This window comes from Pseudophryne corroboree, chromosome 6 (assembly GCF_028390025.1).
Source record: "Pseudophryne corroboree isolate aPseCor3 chromosome 6, aPseCor3.hap2, whole genome shotgun sequence".
In the NCBI taxonomy this organism is placed as follows: Eukaryota; Metazoa; Chordata; class Amphibia; order Anura; family Myobatrachidae; genus Pseudophryne; species Pseudophryne corroboree.
Genome location: NC_086449.1, coordinates 376,222,052 through 376,241,966, shown reverse-complemented (window position 1 = coordinate 376,241,966; position 19,915 = coordinate 376,222,052). Strand labels below are relative to the sequence as shown.

Below are 19,915 nucleotides of genomic sequence, written 5' to 3'. Positions count from 1 at the left end.
TTGCATATACAGCCCCTTGTGTGCCTCCAGTGGCACCGTGGGATCTCAACGTAGTGTTGGGATTCCTCAAATCATATTGGTTTGAACCGATCAAATCTGTGGATTTGAAATATCTCACATGGAAAGGGACCATGTTGTGGCCCTGGCCTCGGCCAGGCGATTGTCAGAATTGGGGGCTTTGTCTTAAAAAAAGCTCATATTTGTTTTTCCATTCGGACAGGGCAGAACTGCGGACTCGTCCCCAGTTTCTTCCTAAGGTGGTGTCAGCGTTTCGCCTGAAACAACATATTGTGGTGCCTGCGGCTACTAGGGACTTGGAGGACTCCAAGTTGCTAGACGTTGTCGGGGCCCTAAAAATATATATATATATATATATATTTCCAGGACGGCTGGAGTCAGAAAGTCTGACTTGCTGTTTATATTGTATGCACCCCAAAAGATGGGTGCTCCTGCTTCTAAGCAGACTATTGCTCGTTGGATTTGTAGTACAATTCAGCTTGCACAGTCTGTGGCAGGCCTGCCACAGCCAAAATCTGTCAATGCCCATTCCACAAGGAAGGTGGGCTCATCTTGGGCGGATGCCCGAGGGGGTCTCGGCTTTAAAATTTTGCCGAGCAGCTACGTGGTCAGGGGGGAACACGTTTGTAAAATTCTACAAATTTGATACCCTGGCTGAGGAGGACCTGGAGTTCTCTCATTCGGTGCTGCAGAGTCACCCGCACTCTCCCGCCCGTTTGGGAGCTTTGGTATAATCCCCATGGTCCTGACGGAGTCCCCAGCATCCACTAGGACGTTAGAGAAAATAAGATTTTACTTACCGATAAATCTATTTCTCGTAGTCCGTAGTGGATGCTGGGCGCCCATCCCAAGTGCGGATTGTCTGCATTACTTGTACATAGTTATTGTTACAAAAATCGGGTTATTATTGTTGTGAGCCATCTTTTTTAGAGGCTACTTCATTGTTATCATACTGTTAACTGGGTTCAGATCACAAGTTGTACGGTGTGATTGGTGTGGCTGGTTTGGGTCTTACCCGGGATTCAAGATCCTTCCTTATTGTGTACGCTCGTCCGGGCACAGTACCTAACTGAGGCTTGGAGGAGGGTCATAGGGGGAGGAGCCAGTACACACCATGTGATCCTAAAAGCTTGCTTTTGTGCCCTGTCTCCTGCGGAGCCGCTATTCCCCATGGTCCTGACGGAGTCCCCAGCATCCACTACGGACTACGAGAAATAGATTTATCGGTAAGTAAAATCTTATTTTTGGGCATGAAATACACTGGCAAAGCGGGCACACACACCCTATTTTCCATTTTGAATAAGTAGCTGTAGTTTTGCAAGGGTTAACCAGTCTTGGGCCACAAATTTGACCCCTGAAATCAACAGAGAGTGGTCACTTGCATGTGACCCACTTGTATTTTGCCTGGCCCAACGCTGTTTTGGGCATGAAATACACTGGCATAGTGGGCACACACACCATATTTTCCATTTTGAATAAGTAGCTGTAGTTTTGCAAGGGTTAACCAGTCTTGGGCCACAAATTTGACACCTGAAATCAACAGAGGGTGGTCAGTTACATATGACCCACTTGTATTTTGCTTGGCCCAATGCGGTTTTGGGCATGAAATACACTGGCAAAGTGGGCACAAACACCATTTTATAAATTGCCATTTTGAATAAGTAGCTGTAGTTTTGCAAGGGTTAATTAGTCTTGGGCCACAAATTTGACCCCTGAAATCAACAGAGAGTGGTCACTTGCATGTGACCCACTTGTATTTTGCCTGGCCCAACGCTGTTTTGGGCATGAAATACACTGGCATAGTGGGCACACACACCATATTTTCCATTTTGAATAAGTAGCTGTAGTTTTGCAAGGGTTAACCAGTCTTGGGCCACAAATTTGACACTTGAAATCAACAGAGGGTGGTCAGTTACATATGACCCACTTGTATTTTGCTTGGCCCAATGCGGTTTTGGGCATGAAGTACACTGGCAAAGTGGGCACAAACACCATTTTATAAATTGCCATTTTGAATAAGTAGCTGTAGTTTTGCAAGGGTTAATTAGTCTTGGGCCACAAATTTGACACCTGAAATCAACAAAGCGTAGTCACTTACATATGACCCACTTGTATTTTGCTTGGCCCAACGCTGTTTTGGGCATGAAATACACTGGCAAAGTGTGCCCACACACCATATTTTACCATTTTGAATAAGTAGCTATAGTTTTGCAAGAGTTAACTAGTCTTGGGACACAATTGTGAGACCTGCAATCAACAGAATGTGGTCACTTACATATCACCCACTTGTATTCTGCTTGGCCCAACATTGATTTGTGAATGAATTACGCTGGGAAAGTAGGCACAACCACCATATTATGATTTACCATTTTGAATATGTAGCTGTAGTTTTGCAAGGGTTAACTAGTCTTGGGTGACATATTTGATACCAGAAATCAAGGGTTAGATTAGCTCCTTATCGCACAGGGGAGTCATAGAGAGTCTATGTTGCGTTAAAGTTGTCTGAAGTCAGCTCTTATCCTTGCTTGAAGGAAGCTATACTCAGCAGGATTGGGGTGACGGGTCCCAGCAAAGCCCAAGAATATTATGAGTTGCAGCTGAACCCATCTGAGCCTCCAGTGGTCAAACTGGCATAATTGGCCAAACTGAGTAAAACCTGGTTACAGATAAAAACTCTTCTCAGTGGGTAGTGGAAGTGATGGCTCTAGACCAGGCTATACGGGTATCAGACCGTGGTGTAAAACACTGGGCCTTTGCAGGCTGACCCCAGACAATTGAGGAGCTAGCAGTGGTGATTGAGAGGTACCTGACCCTGGGAAATTTTAATAAAGCCAAGCAAGGGTTACAGCCAGTACATAAGCCCAATACCCAGATCCCCATTGTTAAACCAAACAGCCCGTCTCCAGTCATATGTTTTGAGTGCAGAGAGCCCAGTCATGCACAGCGGTACTTCCTAAAGCAGGGTGAGCTAGTGGATTGCAGCTCAGGGAAAACAGTACAACCTGTATTCAGTATGGCGCCTGGAATTATTTCCCCAGCTGAAACTACCATTTCATCTGATGGTACAGATTGAAGGCTGGGATATCTGGGCCTTGGTTGATACTGGCAATGAATTGTCTATCATCTCTGCTAACCTGGTTCTTCCCGGGTCTGGCCAGGTTGTGCTTCTGGTAAAGATGCTATGTATACTTGGTGACATAGAAGAATGCCCATGAGTGCACCTGCCGGTGGTGATTAAAGTAAGACCAGTAAAAATGGTAGTCACAGTAGCTTCCAAACCTCTTTATCCACTAATCCTGGGCCAGGACTTCCCACTGTTGCAGGAGTTTGTTACCTGGCATGACATTGGCAGACAGACAAAGGTTAAGCTGTCGCAGGGGCCAAGATCTACTGGAAGCCAAGGTTGTATGACTGTAAACCCCTCTCTTGCCAGTGAGATTGAGACAGATTAGTCCCCCATTTGCGAAAGAGTGTCTTTGCAGGACTTTAGGCGAGATCAACATAACGATGGCAACTTGTCTAATACTTTTTAAAATGTGGTAGTGGTAAATGGTAAGGTAAACTCTGCTTTACCACCTGAAGGTGTACCTTACTTTATGTGAAAAACATTTTTTTTTTACCTTGTAACTTATTTGCAAGGTAAAAGGGTAGACCAGTTGCTGATTCCCCGAAAACACGAGCAGCTGGTACTGAGGGCGGCTCACATGCATTTATGGGGTGGCCATTTAGGGGAGAGGAAAACTCTCCAGCTATGTTTCTCCTGGCCAGGCATTCATGCTGCAGTAAAAGAATATTGTCAGGAATGCCCAGTGTACTAAAAGAATGCACCCCAGACAGAATTTAGGGCGACCTTGGTTTTCCTGACTATAATTTCCATGCCTATTCAGCCAATTTTTATAGATCTGATAGGGCCAGTAGAAAAATCGGATCATGGGCATCAGTATATATTGGTGACGGTGGACTACTCCACCGGGTACCCGGAGGCCATACCACTATGTAACATGAAATCTAGCACTATTGTCCAGGAGTTCTTGATGCTGTATACCCGTCTAGGAATACCAATAGAGGTCCTGACCGACTAAGGTACCCCTTTTGTGTCTAAATTAATGAAATACCTGTGTCGCCTGTTAAAGGTGGATAGAATTACCATTTCGGTTTACCACCCGCAGACAGACGGCTTGGTTGAATGCTTTAACAGAACCCTTATGCAGATGATGAAAAGGGCAGTGTCACAGGAGAAGCGAGATTAGGACCTACTCTTACCTTAGCTAATGTTGGCAGTTTGAGAGGTACCCCAAGCCTCTTTTTTTATTATTATTATTATTATTATTATTATTATTATTATCCTTTATTTATATAGAGACTTTATATAGAGACTGTATGGGGTTTAGACCCTTCAAACTCCTCTATGGTAGACAACGCAGAGGGATACTAGATCTATTAAAAGATGGGTGGGAGCAGCAATTGTCCCAAGGGGATGCGGTTAAGATCCCGCCGGACGGAATCCCGGCGGTTGAAATACTGACGCCGGAACCCCGACCGGCACAATCCCGACATATTCTGCCTCCGTGGGTGTCCACGACACCCATAGAGGGAGAATATAAAAGTGTGCTGAGCATAGCAAAGCACCGTGCCTGCAGCGTGGCGAGCAAAGCGAGCCCACAATGGGCTGCGTTCTGCTCGCCACCCCTGTCGGGATTGTGTGGTCGAAATTCCGGCGTCAGTATTTCGACCGCCGGGATCCCATCCTGCGGGATTTAGTACTGATCCCGTCCCAAGAGCCTAACATCGTTCAGTTTGTGTCCCAATTATATGGCTGTCTAAGGCAAATTGCGCCACTTCTGACCAAGCATATGGCAAGAGCTCAACAGGATCAAAAACGCAGTCATGGCATTACTGCTGTCAACCGGACTCTCAATAGGGGCAACAAGGTACTGATACTTGTGTCTAGGTACGGCAGGAAGGTAGAAGGAAAGAGGTAAAAGTCTACCATGTGAATTTGTTGAAGCCTTGGAAAGTGCCAGTCATCCCTCTTTAGTGGCCATGAAAACCCCAGAATGTCAGGTGCCTACTGAAGTAACTGAGTCCTAGCCAGAAACAAGAAGTGGTAAACTTAGTAGCACAGTACCAGGTTGTGTTCTCTGCCCTCCTGGGGAAAACTCAAATCATACAGCATGACAATGTTACTCCACCCAGGGGGGTGATAAAACAAAGGCAATATTGTATATCTGAGGCCCAACAGGCAGCAGTAAAACGGGAACTGGAAGTGATGCGGCGCTTGGGGGTCACAGAGTAGTCAAACAGTGAATGGAATAATCCCATTTTTTTTTAGAGCCCAAGCTTTTTGGAGCTTTGAGATTCTGTAATGACTTCAGAAAGTTAAATAAAGTTCCTCGGTTTGATTCCTATCCTATGCCCCGGGTTTATGAACTTAGCAATAAGCCTGTATCTAACTACGCTAGATTTACTGAAGGGGTACTGGCAAATTCCTCTGATGGAAGCTGCCAAAGCAACAACAGCCTTCTCTACCACAGTGGGTTTGTTCCAGTCGCACCTTCCAAAGGTGGATGCAGTGTTACAGTCTCTACAGGCACAAGGGTTCACAGCTAACCTGGAGAAGTGTGCCATCATAACTGTGGAGGCAAAGTATCTGGGGTATATTGTATGCCAAGGGTAAGTTAAACCTCAACCTGGCAAGGTGGAAGCAGTCTTCACATGGCCTAAGCTAAAATGTATGTCGCAACTCAGGATATTCTTTGGTCTGGTGGGCTATTATCGTAGGTTCAGGGGTGGAACTTGCAGCGGTGCAACCGGCAGGGCCCCTCCACGATGAAGGGGCCCACAGCCGGAGGCACTACAATGAGTGAGACTGACTCATTACATGCCACCTGCCGGCGCGCTGCAAGCCGCCGCTTCCCCTTAACAGAATGAGGCTGAGCTGCAGTCTGGCCAGAGGGGGAGGAGGATGCAGTGGAGGAGTCTGGAGAAGGAGAAGGGGCCATCTTCCCCTCTCATTCACGGGCAGCCCAGCTGTTTCTTTTTGCTACCGGAGCCGGAGCATCACGTGACCATGCGGCTAAACTGTAGAGTTAGTGCAGCAGCATTCCTTGTAAAGGCGGTAAGGCAGCTGTGTGTTTATTTATTTTTATTTTATTATACATTTTTCTAATTGTACATTTCATCCTGCAAACTCAGAATCGCGGACCTCGAAGAGGCGGAGCCTACATTGAGGGGGCGGAGATTGGGAGGTGGTGGTCTCTCTGCAAATAGTAATGGTGACTGTGCAGTGACATATAACATACAGCACAGCATAGAGTGACCCCACTAAGGCAGCCAGGCACAGGGTCATGTGTTGTCACCCAGGGTGCATGTGCTGCTGCTGGCTGCATGATGCATAGTGTGGACATCTGTCTCCATGGGCCTTGTGTATCCTTGTACAAAGGAATTGTCCCATTTTTATACAGTGAGAAGTCTTCTGAGTTTTTGTGGGAGTTGGATACAATTGGCCGACAGTTATCATATTGATATTCATTATGTCGACATAAAGAACTGTCAACAAACAGTCCCTTGTGATATAGCAGTTTCGTACTTTATACCGGTGACAGCAGTGCCTTTTTCTGGATCACATTGCATTGGCGATGTCTCAGCAGTGTTCTGGTGAGTATTTTCCCCATTATCCCTAATCCCTAAACCTTTCCCTAGTAGCTAACCTTAACCTTTACCCCTCCCCACAGCCTAACCCTAGCCACCACCCCAGTGCCTCACCCCTCCCCCCCAGCAGCCTAACCCTAAAACTTTACCGTAGTGCCTACTATATTGGCGTTATGTGTAAAAGAAGCTCTACTGTGTGGCGTAATGTGTATAAGGAGCTCTACTGTGTGGCTTAACCTGTATAAGGCGTATTACTGTGTGGTGTAACGTCTATAAGAAGCACCACTGTGTGGCGTAACGTGTATAAGGAGCACTATTGTGTGGCGTAAAGTGTATAAGGACCATTACAGTGTGTTGTAACGTGTATAAGGAGCTCTACTGTGTTGCGTAACATGTATAAGGAACAGTACTGGGTGGAGTAACGTGTATCAGGAGCACTACTGTGTGGTATAACGTATATTAAGATACTACTGTGTGGTATAACGTATATTAAGATACTACTGTGTGGCGTAACATGTATAAGAGGCACTACTGTGTGTTGTAATGTGTATAAGAACTACTGTGTGGCGTAACGTGTAGAAGGAGCTCTACTATGTGGCGTAATGCGTATAAGAAGCAGTACTGTGTGGCATAACGTGTTTCAGGAGCACTACTGTGTGGCGTAACGTGTAGAAGGAGCTCTACTATGTGGCGTAATGCGTATAAGAAGCAATACTGTGTGGCATAACGTGTTTCAGGAGCAGTACTGTGTAGCGTAATGTATATAAGGAGTACTACTGTTCAGTGTAATGTAATGTAAATCAGTGTAATGTAATGAGGTTGCACTACTGTGTGGCATAATTTGAATTGGTGGTACTATTGTGTGCCCACACCCCTTTTCAATGAGACCATGCCCTATTTTTTGACACACGTTTTGGATCTTGGGCGGGCTGGGGCAACGCATTTTGTTGCACCTCGGCCCACCATGGTCTTGTTCCGCCACTGCGTAGGTGCATGCGCGAATTTGCCACAGGGCAGCATCATTCACTGAATGTCTGAGGAAACAGTCCCCAGACAAGATCTAATCACAGATGTGCTAAATGTAGCATATCTCCAATCATGTACTCTGACATGCGGGTGGATGCCCAGCACAGGGCTGGTCCGCCCTGCATGACTGGCCCTAGCCCCCCCAACCCCCTTGCACAGGTACAAAACCATTGCACGGTGTCGATGATTTTGTACCTGATGAGTAACTCCCTGCAAACGAAGCTCCTGCACGCTGGCAGTCCGCTACTCGCCACATCCCGGGTCGCAGAGTCTGTGTGTAACACCACGCAGATGCCTCGGGCCACCCCCCAACGGTCCAGACAGGCCTCCGTTGTCCGGACCGTGGTTCTAAAGCCGGTGGCATGCCCCTTCCCACCACATGACCGCCTCTGCCTGTCAATCAGGCAGAGGCGATCGAAGCCCTGAGATGCTGATAGAATCTCACTGGGCTCCCGGATTGCGCACTCCACAAAGTAATTCAGACTGCGATCGCTGCTGCTGCAGTGTTGCAGTCTGAATTACCCCCTAGGCCCGCAGAGACTACATTGCAGAATTTAAGAAAAGCTTTATACGCAGAGACTGTATTGCAGGCTCCTGATTCCAGGTGTCAAATTTGTGGCCCAAGACTAGTTAACCCTTGCAAAACTACAGCTACTTATTCAAAATGGCAAAATATGGTGTGTGTGCCCACTTTGCCAGTGTATTTCATGCCCAAAACAGCATTGGGCCAGGCAAAATACAAGTGGGTCACATGCAAGTGACCACTCTCTGTTGATTTCAGGGGTAAAATTTGTGGCCCAAGACTAGTTAACCCTTGCAAAACTACAGCTACTTATTCAAAATGGCAAAATATGGTGTGTGTGCCCACTTTGCCAGTGTATTTCATGCCCAAAACAGCATTGGGCCAGGCAAAATACAAGTGGGTCACATGCAAGTGACCACTCTCTGTTGATTTCAGGGGTAAAATTTGTGGCCCAAGACTAGTTAACCCTTGCAAAACTACAGCTACTTATTCAAAATGGCAAAATATGGTGTGTGTGCCCACTTTGCCAGTGTATTGTATGCCCAAAACAGCGTTGGGCCAAGCAAAATACAAGTGGGTCATATGTAAGTGACCACCCTCTGTTGATTTCAGGGGTAAAATTTGTGGCCCAAGACTAGTTAACCCTTGCAAAACTACAGCTACTTATTCAAAATGGCAATTTATAAAATGGTGTCTGTGCCCACTTTGCCAGTGTATTTCATGCCCAAAACAGCGTTGGGCCAAGCAAAATACAAGTGGGTCATATGTAAGTGACCACCCTCTGTTGATTTCAGTTGTCAAATTTGTGGCCCAAGACTGGTTAACCCTTGCAAAACTACAGCTACTTATTCAAAATAGCAAATCATGGTGTGTGTGCCCACTTTGCCAGTGTATTTCATGCCCAAAACAGCGTTGAGCCAGGAAAAATACAAGTGGATCACATGCAAGTGACCACCCTCTGTTGTTTTTGCGGGGCAAATGTGTGGCCCAAGACTGGTTAACCCTTGCAAAACTACAGCTACTTATTCAAAATGGTAAAATATGGTGTGTGTGCCCACTTTGCCAGTGTACTGTATTTCATGCCCAAAACAGCGTTGGGCCAAGCAAAATACAACTGCGTCATATGTAAGTGACCACCCTCTGTTGATTTCAGGTGTCAGATTTGTGGCCCAAGACTGGTTAACCCTTGCAAAACTACAGCTACTTATTCAAAATGGTAAAATATGGTGTGTGTGCCCACTTTGCCAGTGTATTTCATGCCCAAAACAGCGTTGGGCCAGGCAAAATACAACTGCGTCATATGTAAGTGACCACCCTCTGTTGTTTTTGGGGGTCAAATTTGTGGCCCAAGACTAGTTAACCCTTGCTAAACTACAGCTACTTATTCAAAATGGCAAAATATGGTGTGTGTGCCCACTTTGCCAGTGTATTTCATGCCCAAAACAGCGTTGGGCCAAGCAAAATACAACTGCGTCATATGTAAGTGACCACCCTCTGTTGATTTTAGGTGTCAGATTTGTGGCCCAAGACTGGTTAACCCTTGAAAAACTACAGCTACTTATTCAAAATGGTAAAATATGGTGTGTGTGCCCACTTTGCCAGTGTATTTCATGCCCAAAACAGCGTTGGGCCAAGCAAAATACAACTGCGTCATATGTAAGTGACCACCCTCTGTTGTTTTTGGGGGTCAAATTTGTGGCCCAAGACTAGTTAACCCTTGCTAAACTACAGCTACTTATTCAAAATGGCAAAATATGGTGTGTGCCCACTTTGCCAGTATATTTCATGCTCAAAACAGCGTTGGGCCAGGCAAAATACAACTGCGTCATATATAAGTGACCACCCTCTGTTGTTTTTGGGGGTCAAATTTGTGGCCCAAGACTAGTTAACCCTTGCTAAACTACAGCTACTTATTCAAAATGGCAAAATATGGTGTGTGTGCCCACTTTGCCAGTGTATTTCATGCCCAAAACAGCGTTGGGCCAAGCAAAATACAACTGCGTCACATGTAAGTGACCACCCTCTGTTGATTTCAGATGTCAGATTTGTGGCCCAAGACTGGTTAATCCTTGCAAAACTACAGCTACTTATTCAAAATGGTAAAATATGGTGTGTGTGCCCACTTTGCCAGTGTATTTCATGCCCAAAACAGCGTTGGGCCAAGCAAAATACAAGTGGGTCATATGTAAGTGACCACCCTCTGTTGATTTCAGGTGTCAAATTTGTGGCCCAAGACTGGTTAACCCTTGCAAAACTACAGCTACTTATTCAAAATGGTAAAATATGCTGTGTGTGCCCACTTTGCCAGTGTATTTCGTGGCCAAAACAGCGTTGGGCCAGGCAAAATACAACTGCGTCATATGTAAGTGACCACCCTCTGTTTTTGGGGGTCAAATTTGTGGCCCAAGACTAGTTAACCCTTGCTAAACTACAGCTACTTATTCAAAATGGCAAAATATGGTGTGTGTGCCCGCTTTGCCAGTGTATTTCATGCCCAAAACAGCGTTGGGCCAAGCAAAATACAACTGCGTCATATGTAAGTGACCACCCTCTGTTGTTTTTGGGGGTCAAATTTGTGGCCCAAGACTAGTTAACCCTTGCTAAACTACAGCTACTTATTCAAAATGGCAAAATATGGTGTGTGTGCCCACTTTGCCAGTGTATTTCATGACCAAAACAGCGTTGGGCCAAGCAAAATACAAGTGGGTCATATGTAACTGATCACCCTTTGTTGATTTCAGGTGTCAAATTTGTGGCCCAAGACTAGTTAACCCTTGCAAACCTACAGCTACTTATTGAAAATGGCAAAATATGGTGTGTGTGCCCACTTTGCCAGTGTATTTCATGCCCAAAACAGCGTTGGGCCAAGCAAAATACAACTGCGTCATATGTAAGTGACCACCCTCTGTTGTTTTTGGGGGTCAAATTTGTGGCCCAAGACTAGTTAACCCTTGCTAAACTACAGCTACTTATTCAAAATGGCAAAATATGGTGTGTGCCCACTTTGCCAGTATATTTCATGCTCAAAACAGCGTTGGGCCAGGCAAAATACAACTGCGTCATATATAAGTGACCACCCTCTGTTGTTTTTGGGGGTCAAATTTGTGGCCCAAGACTAGTTAACCCTTGCTAAACTACAGCTACTTATTCAAAATGGCAAAATATGGTGTGTGTGCCCACTTTGCCAGTATATTTCATGCCCAAAAGAGCGTTGGGCCAAGCAAAATACAACTGCGACACATGTAAGTGACCACCCTCTGTTGATTTCAGGTATCAGATTTGTGGCCCAAGACTGGTTAACCCTTGCAAAACTACAGCTACTTATTCAAAATGGTAAAATATGGTGTGTGTGCCCACTTTGCCAGTGTATTTCATGCCCGAAACAGCGTTGGGCCAAACAAAATACAAGTGGGTGATATGTAAGTGACCACCCTCTGCTGATTTCAGGGGTCAAATTTGTGGCCCAAGACTAGTTAACCCTTGCAAAACTACAGCTGCTTATTCAAAATGGCAAAATATGGTGTGTGCCCACTTTGCCAGTGTATTGTATGCCCAAAACAGCGTTGGGCCAAGCAAAATACAAGTGGGTCATATGTAAGTGACCACCCTCTGTTGATTTCAGGGGTCAAATTTGTGGCCCAAGACTAGTTAACCCTTGCAAAACTACAGCTACTTATTCAAAATGGCAATTTATAAAATGGTGTCTGTGCCCACTTTGCCAGTGTATTTCATGCCCAAAACAGCGTTGGGCCAAGCAAAATACAAGTGGGTCATATGTAAGTGACCACCCTCTGTTATTTTTGCGGGGCAAATGTGTGGCCCAAGACTGGTTAACCCTTGCAAAACTACAGCTACTTATTCAAAATGGTAAAATATGGTGTGTGTGCCCACTTTGCCAGTGTACTGTATTTCATGCCCAAAACAGCGTTGGGCCAAGCAAAATACAACTGCGTCATATGTAAGTGACCACCCTCTGTTGATTTCAGGTGTCAGATTTGTGGCCCAAGACTGGTTAACCCTTGCAAAACTACAGCTACTTATTCAAAATGGTAAAATATGGTGTGTGTGCCCACTTTGCCAGTGTATTTCATGCCCAAAACAGCGTTGGGCCAGGCAAAATACAACTGCGTCATATGTAAGTGACCACCCTCTGTTGTTTTTGGGGGTCAAAGTTGTGGCCCAAGACTAGTTAACCCTTGCTAAACTACAGCTACTTATTCAAAATGGCAAAATATGGTGTGTGTGCCCACTTTGCCAGTGTATTTCATGCCCAAAACAGCGTTGGGCCAAGCAAAATACAACTGCGTCATATGTAAGTGACCACCCTCTGTTGATTTCAGGTGTCAGATTTGTGGCCCAAGACTGGTTAACCCTTGAAAAACTACAGCTACTTATTCAAAATGGTAAAATATGGTGTGTGTGCCCACTTTGCCAGTGTATTTCATGCCCAAAACAGCGTTGGGCCAAGCAAAATACAACTGCGTCATATGTAAGTGACCACCCTCTGTTGTTTTTGGGGGTCAAATTTGTGGCCCAAGACTAGTTAACCCTTGCTAAACTACAGCTACTTATTCAAAATGGCAAAATATGGTGTGTGCCCACTTTGCCAGTATATTTCATGCTCAAAACAGCGTTGGGCCAGGCAAAATACAACTGCGTCATATATAAGTGACCACCCTCTGTTGTTTTTGGGGGTCAAATTTGTGGCCCAAGACTAGTTAACCCTTGCTAAACTACAGCTACTTATTCAAAATGGCAAAATATGGTGTGTGTGCCCACTTTGCCAGTATATTTCATGCCCAAAACAGCGTTGGGCCAAGCAAAATACAACTGCGTCACATGTAAGTGACCACCCTCTGTTGATTTCAGGTGTCAGATTTGTGGCCCAAGACTGGTTAATCCTTGCAAAACTACAGCTACTTATTCAAAATGGTAAAATATGGTGTGTGTGCCCACTTTGCCAGTGTATTTCATGCCCAAAACAGCGTTGGGCCAAGCAAAATACAAGTGGGTCATATGTAAGTGACCACCCTCTGTTGATTTCAGGTGTCAAATTTGTGGCCCAAGACTGGTTAACCCTTGCAAAACTACAGCTACTTATTCAAAATGGTAAAATATGGTGTGTGTGCCCACTTTGCCAGTGTATTTCGTGGCCAAAACAGCGTTGGGCCAGGCAAAATACAACTGCGTCATATGTAAGTGACCACCCTCTGTTGTTTTTGGGGGTCAAATTTGTGGCCCAAGACTAGTTAACCCTTGCTAAACTACAGCTACTTATTCAAAATGGCAAAATATGGTGTGTGTGCCCGCTTTGCCAGTGTATTTCATGCCCAAAACAGCGTTGGGCCAACCAAAATACAACTGCGTCATATGTAAGTGACCACCCTCTGTTGTTTTTGGGGGTCAAATTTGTGGCCCAAGACTAGTTAACCCTTGCTAAACTACAGCTACTTATTCAAAATGGCAAAATATGGTGTGTGTGCCCACTTTGCCAGTGTATTTCATGCCCAAAACAGCGTTGGGCCAAGCAAAATACAAGTGGGTCATATGTAACTGATCACCCTTTGTTGATTTCAGGTGTCAAATTTGTGGCCCAAGACTAGTTAACCCTTGCAAAACTACAGCTACTTATTGAAAATGGCAAAATATGGTGTGTGTGCCCACTTTGCCAGTGTATTTCATGCCCAAAACAGCGTTGGGCCAAGCAAAATACAACTGCGTCATATGTAAGTGACCACCCTCTGTTGTTTTTGGGGGTCAAATTTGTGGCCCAAGACTAGTTAACCCTTGCTAAACTACAGCTACTTATTCAAAATGGCAAAATATGGTGTGTGCCCACTTTGCCAGTATATTTCATGCTCAAAACAGCGTTGGGCCAGGCAAAATACAACTGCGTCATATATAAGTGACCACCCTCTGTTGTTTTTGGGGGTCAAATTTGTGGCCCAAGACTAGTTAACCCTTGCTAAACTACAGCTACTTATTCAAAATGGCAAAATATGGTGTGTGTGCCCACTTTGCCAGTATATTTCATGCCCAAAAGAGCGTTGGGCCAAGCAAAATACAACTGCGACACATGTAAGTGACCACCCTCTGTTGATTTCAGGTGTCAGATTTGTGGCCCAAGACTGGTTAACCCTTGCAAAACTACAGCTACTTATTCAAAATGGTAAAATATGGTGTGTGTGCCCACTTTGCCAGTGTATTTCATGCCCGAAACAGCGTTGGGCCAAACAAAATACAAGTGGGTGATATGTAAGTGACCACCCTCTGCTGATTTCAGGGGTCAAATTTGTGGCCCAAGACTAGTTAACCCTTGCAAAACTACAGCTGCTTATTCAAAATGGCAAAATATGGTGTGTGTGCCCACTTTGCCAGTGTATTGTATGCCCAAAACAGCGTTGGGCCAAGCAAAATACAAGTGGGTCATATGTAAGTGACCACCCTCTGTTGATTTCAGGGGTCAAATTTGTGGCCCAAGACTAGTTAACCCTTGCAAAACTACAGCTACTTATTCAAAATGGCAATTTATAAAATGGTGTGTGTGCCCACTTTGCCAGTGTATTTCATGCCCGAAACAGCGTTGAGCCAGGAAAAATACAAGTGGGTCACATGCAAGTGACCACCCTCTGTTGTTTTTGCGGGTCAAATGTGTGGCCCAAGACTGGTTAACCCTTGCAAAACTACAGCTACTTATTCAAAATAGCAAATCATGGTGTGTGTGCCCACTTTGCCAGTGTATTTCATGCCCAAAACAGCGTTGAGCCAGGAAAAATACAAGTGGGTCACATGCAAGTGACCACCCTCTGTTGTTTTTGCGGGTCAAATGTGTGGCCCAAGACTGGTTAACCCTTGCAAAACTACAGCTACTTATTCAAAATGGTAAGATATGGTGTGTGTGCCCACTTTGCCAGTGTACTGTATTTCATGCCCAAAACAGCGTTGGGCCAAGCAAAATACAACTGCGTCATATGTAAGTGACCACCCTCTGTTGATTTCAGGTGTCAGATTTGTGGCCCAAGACTGGTTAACCCTTGCAAAACTACAGCTACTTATTCAAAATGGTAAAATATGGTGTGTGTGTCCACTTTGCCAGTGTATTTCATGCCCAAAACAGCGTTGGGCCAGGCAAAATACAACTGCGTCATATGTAAGTGACCACCCTCTGTTGTTTTTGGGGGTCAAATTTGTGGCCCAAGACTAGTTAACCCTTGCTAAACTACAGCTACTTATTCAAAATGGCAAAATATGGTGTGTGTGCCCATTTTGCCAGTGTATTTCATGCCCAAAACAGCGTTGGGCCAAGCAAAATACAACTGCGTCATATGTAAGTGACCACCCTCTGTTGATTTCAGGTGTCAGATTTGTGGCCCAAGACTGGTTAACCCTTGAAAAACTACAGCTACTTATTCAAAATGGTAAAATATGGTGTGTGTGCCCACTTTGCCAGTGTATTTCATGCCCAAAACAGCGTTGGGCCAAGCAAAATACAACTGCGTCATATGTAAGTGACCACCCTCTGTTGTTTTTGGGGGTCAAATTTGTGGCCCAAGACTAGTTAACCCTTGCTAAACTACAGCTACTTATTCAAAATGGCAAAATATGGTGTGTGCCCACTTTGCCAGTATATTTCATGCTCAAAACAGCGTTGGGCCAGGCAAATTACAACTGCGTCATATATAAGTGACCACCCTCTGTTGTTTTTGGGGGTCAAATTTGTGGCCCAAGACTAGTTAACCCTTGCTAAACTACAGCTACTTATTCAAAATGGCAAAATATGGTGTGTGTGCCCACTTTGCCAGTATATTTCATGCCCAAAACAGCATTGGGCCAAGCAAAATACAACTGCGTCACATGTAAGTGACCACCCTCTGTTGATTTCAGGTGTCAGATTTGTGGCCCAAGACTGGTTAACCCTTGCAAAAGTACAGCTACTTATTCAAAATGGTAAAATATGGTGTGTGTGCCCACTTTGCCAGTGTATTTCATGCCCAAAACAGCGTTGGGCCAGGCAAAATACAAGTGGGTCACATGCAAGTGACCACTCTCTGTTGATTTCAGGTGTCAAATTTGTGGCCCAAGACTAGTTAACCCTTGCAAAACTACAGCTACTTATTCAAAATGGCAAAATATGGTGTGTGTGCCCACTTTGCCAGTGTATTTCATGCCCAAAACAGTGTTGGGCCAGGCAAAATACAAGTGGGTCACATGCAAGGGACCCTACTCTGTTGATTTCAGGTGTCAAATTTGTGACAGAAGACTCATTAACCCTTGCGAAACTGAATGATCTGAATAAGAAGCTGGAGTTCGAATAAGAAGTGAATAAGAAGCTGGAGCTTGAATAAGAAGTGAATAAGAAGCTGGCCGAATAAGAAGCTAACTTCAGCCTCGTGTCCATGTATGTGATTTTGTTTTCTGTAATACATCTGGGTGGTAAAGAAAGTCTTACTGCCACAAATAGCAGCAATAAGAAATTCTATTTATTGGTTCTAAAACCGGATAAATAATAAATGGGCGTTTCAGGGACTACAAATATTTGTGGGCCAACAATTAGCTATTAAAACACTTGCTAGAGAACAATGGCTTCAGTACTGTATACAGCGGTCCTTGACACACTGATAGCATCTCAGACTGTACAAAGTGAGCGCCATTTGCATATAAGATGAAGTTAATATCACTTAACTGAAAACGTTTGGAAACATTTTAAAACTATACATTGCCATAAAATTATTAGCCCATATATTGCTCAATTAAAACACATAACTTACGAGTGGTCTCATTGCCTCAGCAAAACCAAAACACAAACTGAACACAACTAGTAATATGAAATGAAAACATATGAACTGACGACTTAATTAGAGTCAAAATAGGGGGGAGGGGGGGGGGGGGGGGGGGAGTAGTAATAAGAATCAGTTATGATTAGTACTGAAACGTGGGAATTGCAGTTTATCACAGGTGGCATATGAATTTAAATCAAGTCCTTGTGTGAGAGGACAGGATGACAGCGGCTGGGGTCCCCCCTCCTCCCTCCAGGGGTTTCAGCAATTACCACTAAAGTTTAGTGGAAGTATAATGAAGGCTTACAAACACACGTACCATGATGAGCGCCACCGCTTCCTATCCCTGTGCATTGCTAGTTACATACAACTGCTGTAACTAGCGCTGCTGCCTGCCCTCAGGGTAGAGAGAAATGGCCAGCCTGTGCCACCTTCCTCCAGGGCAGTAGTCGCTCCTCACTCTATCCTCCGGTACCCAACAGCTGCCGTGCCAACCCCTCTATGCCCTCCTTATCCCCCTCACCTGCCGCTCTCCCACTCAGCTTCACGAACCGAACCAGCGGCTCCCCTCCGCCGGCTTCTGCCGCCATCATACACCCGTGCGCCGCCAAACAGTTCCACCCGGAAACACGGACCTGACACGATGGAACCGCTTATCAGCTGTGCACCGGGGGAAGTTTAATCCTTGCGACACCGGAGCCGGACATAATATTACTGTGACATCAGGTTCTCTACTGCTGTGGTAGCGTCCTACTGAGGGAAACTAGACGCTACCCTGCTGTTGGGGGGAAACTATTATTAAATTGTATGAATGCCCACCATGTTAATAATACGGCCATCACTAGGTATACAAAAGTTATTCTACTTCCCATTTTAATCCCTAACCATAATACTGGTGTTTCATGTAAACTGTAACGGGAGTACTGTGTCAATATGGGGGTCTATTGGTGTACAAAATAAAAAATGAATTGTTACTTACTACTATACATTGCATCAGCCCAATGCGATATACAGTTGTGCTCATAAGTTTACATACCCTAGCAGAATTTGTGATTTTCTGGCCATTTGTCAGAATATGAATGATAACTCACAAACTTTCTCTAACGTCCTAGTGGATGCTGGGGACTCCGTAAGGACCATGGGGAATAGACGGGCTCCGCAGGAGACAGGGCACTCTAAGAAAGAATTAGGACTACTGTTGTGCACTGGCTCCTCCCTCTATGTCCCTCCTCCAGACCTCAGTTAGAATCTATGCCCGGACAGAGCTGGGTGCACTTTAGTGAGCTCTCCTGAGCTTGCTAATAAAGTATTTTATTAGGATTTTTTATTTTCAGAGAGATCTGCTGGCAACAGACTCTCTGCTACGTGGGACTGAGGGGAGAGAAGCAAACCTACTAACTGCGGATAGGTCGTGCTTCTTAGGCTACTGGACACCATTAGCTCCAGAGGGATCGAACACAGGAACTCACCCTTGGTTGTCCGATCCCGGAGCCGCGCCGCCGTCCCCCTCGCAGAGCCAGAAGACAGAAGCTGGCGAGAGAAGCAAGAAGACTTCAAAATTGGCGGCAGAAGACTCCTGTCTTCATATGAGGTAGCGCACAGCACTGCAGCTGTGCGCCATTGCTCCCACATTAAACCCGCACACTCCGGTCACTGTAGGGTGCAGGGCGCAGGGGGGGGGCGCCCTGGGCAGCAATTGAGTACCTCCTGGCATAATAGAGCATATATACAGCTGGGCACTGTATATATGCATGAGCCCCCGCCATTATTTTACACAAAATCGCGGGACAGAAGCCCGCCGCTGAGGGGGCGGGGCTTCTTCCTCAGCACTCACCAGCGCCATTTTCTCTCCACAGCTCCGCTGAGAGGAAGCTCCCCAGGCTCTCCCCTGCAGAATCACGGTAGAAAGAGGGTAAAAAGAGAGGGGGGGGCACATAAATTTAGCGCAAAATCAGTAATACAGCAGCTACTGGGTAAACACTAAGTTACGGTGTAATTCCTGGGTTATATAGCGCTGGGGTGTGTGCTGGCATACTCTCTCTATGTCTCTCCAAAAGGCCTTGTAGGGGTTCTGTCCTCAAATAGAGCATCCCCTGTGTGTGTGGTGTGTCGGTACGATTGTGTCGACATGTTTGACGAGGAAGGCTATGTGGAAGCAGAGCAGGTGCAGATGAATGTGGGGACGGCGCCGACACCTGATTGGATGGATATGTGGAAGGTGTTAAATGATAATGTAAACTCCTTGCATAAAAGGTTGGATAAAGCTGAAGCCTTGGGACAGTCAGGGTCTCAACCCATGCCTGATCCTACAGCGCAGAGGCCGTCAGGGTCTCAGAAGCGCCCACTATCCCAGATTGTTGACACAGAAATCGACACGGATTCTGACTCCAGTGTCGATGGCGATGATGCAAAGTTGCAGCCTAAAATGGCTAAAGCCATCCGCTACATGATTATAGCAATGAAGGATGAATTGCACATTTCAGAGGTAAACCCGGTCCCTGACAAGAGGGTTTATATGTTTGGGGAAAAAAGGCAAGATGTGACTTTTCCCCCTTCACATGAGTTAAATGAGTTATGTGAAAAAGCTTGGGATTCTCCTGATAGGAAAGTGCAGATTTCCAAACGGTTACTTATGGCGTATCCTTTCCCGCCAACGGACAGGTTACGCTGGGAATCCTCCCCTAGGGTAGACAAAGCTTTGACACGCTTATCTAAGAAGGTGGCCCTGCCGTCACAGGATACGGCCTCCCTAAAAGATCCTGCGGATAGGAAGCAGGAAGGTATCCTGAAGTCCCTTTATACACATTCAGGTACCCTACTGAGGCCGGCGATTGCGTCGGCCTGGATGTGTAGTGCTGTAGCAGCATGGACAGATACTCTGTCTGAGGAACTTGATACCTTGGACAAGGATACTATATTA

At 45.5% G+C, this 19,915-nt stretch overlaps 1 protein-coding gene across 3 annotated transcripts in view; it reads right to left on the bottom strand.

The window, feature by feature from the left end:
• Window positions 1-17,678, bottom strand: part of KLHDC10 (kelch domain containing 10) — a 196,889-nt gene extending 179,211 nt beyond the window's left edge. The window contains exon 1 of one of the 3 annotated variants that reach the window (XM_063926738.1): window positions 17,519-17,678. In XM_063926738.1, the coding sequence (XP_063782808.1) occupies window positions 17,519-17,588 (70 nt within the window). In that variant the 5' untranslated portion in view covers window positions 17,589-17,678. The remainder of the gene's footprint in view (window positions 1-17,518) is intronic. The other 2 variants (XM_063926739.1, XM_063926740.1) reach the window with 2 other exon arrangements.
• Between the last annotated feature and the right edge of the window lie 2,237 nt (window positions 17,679-19,915).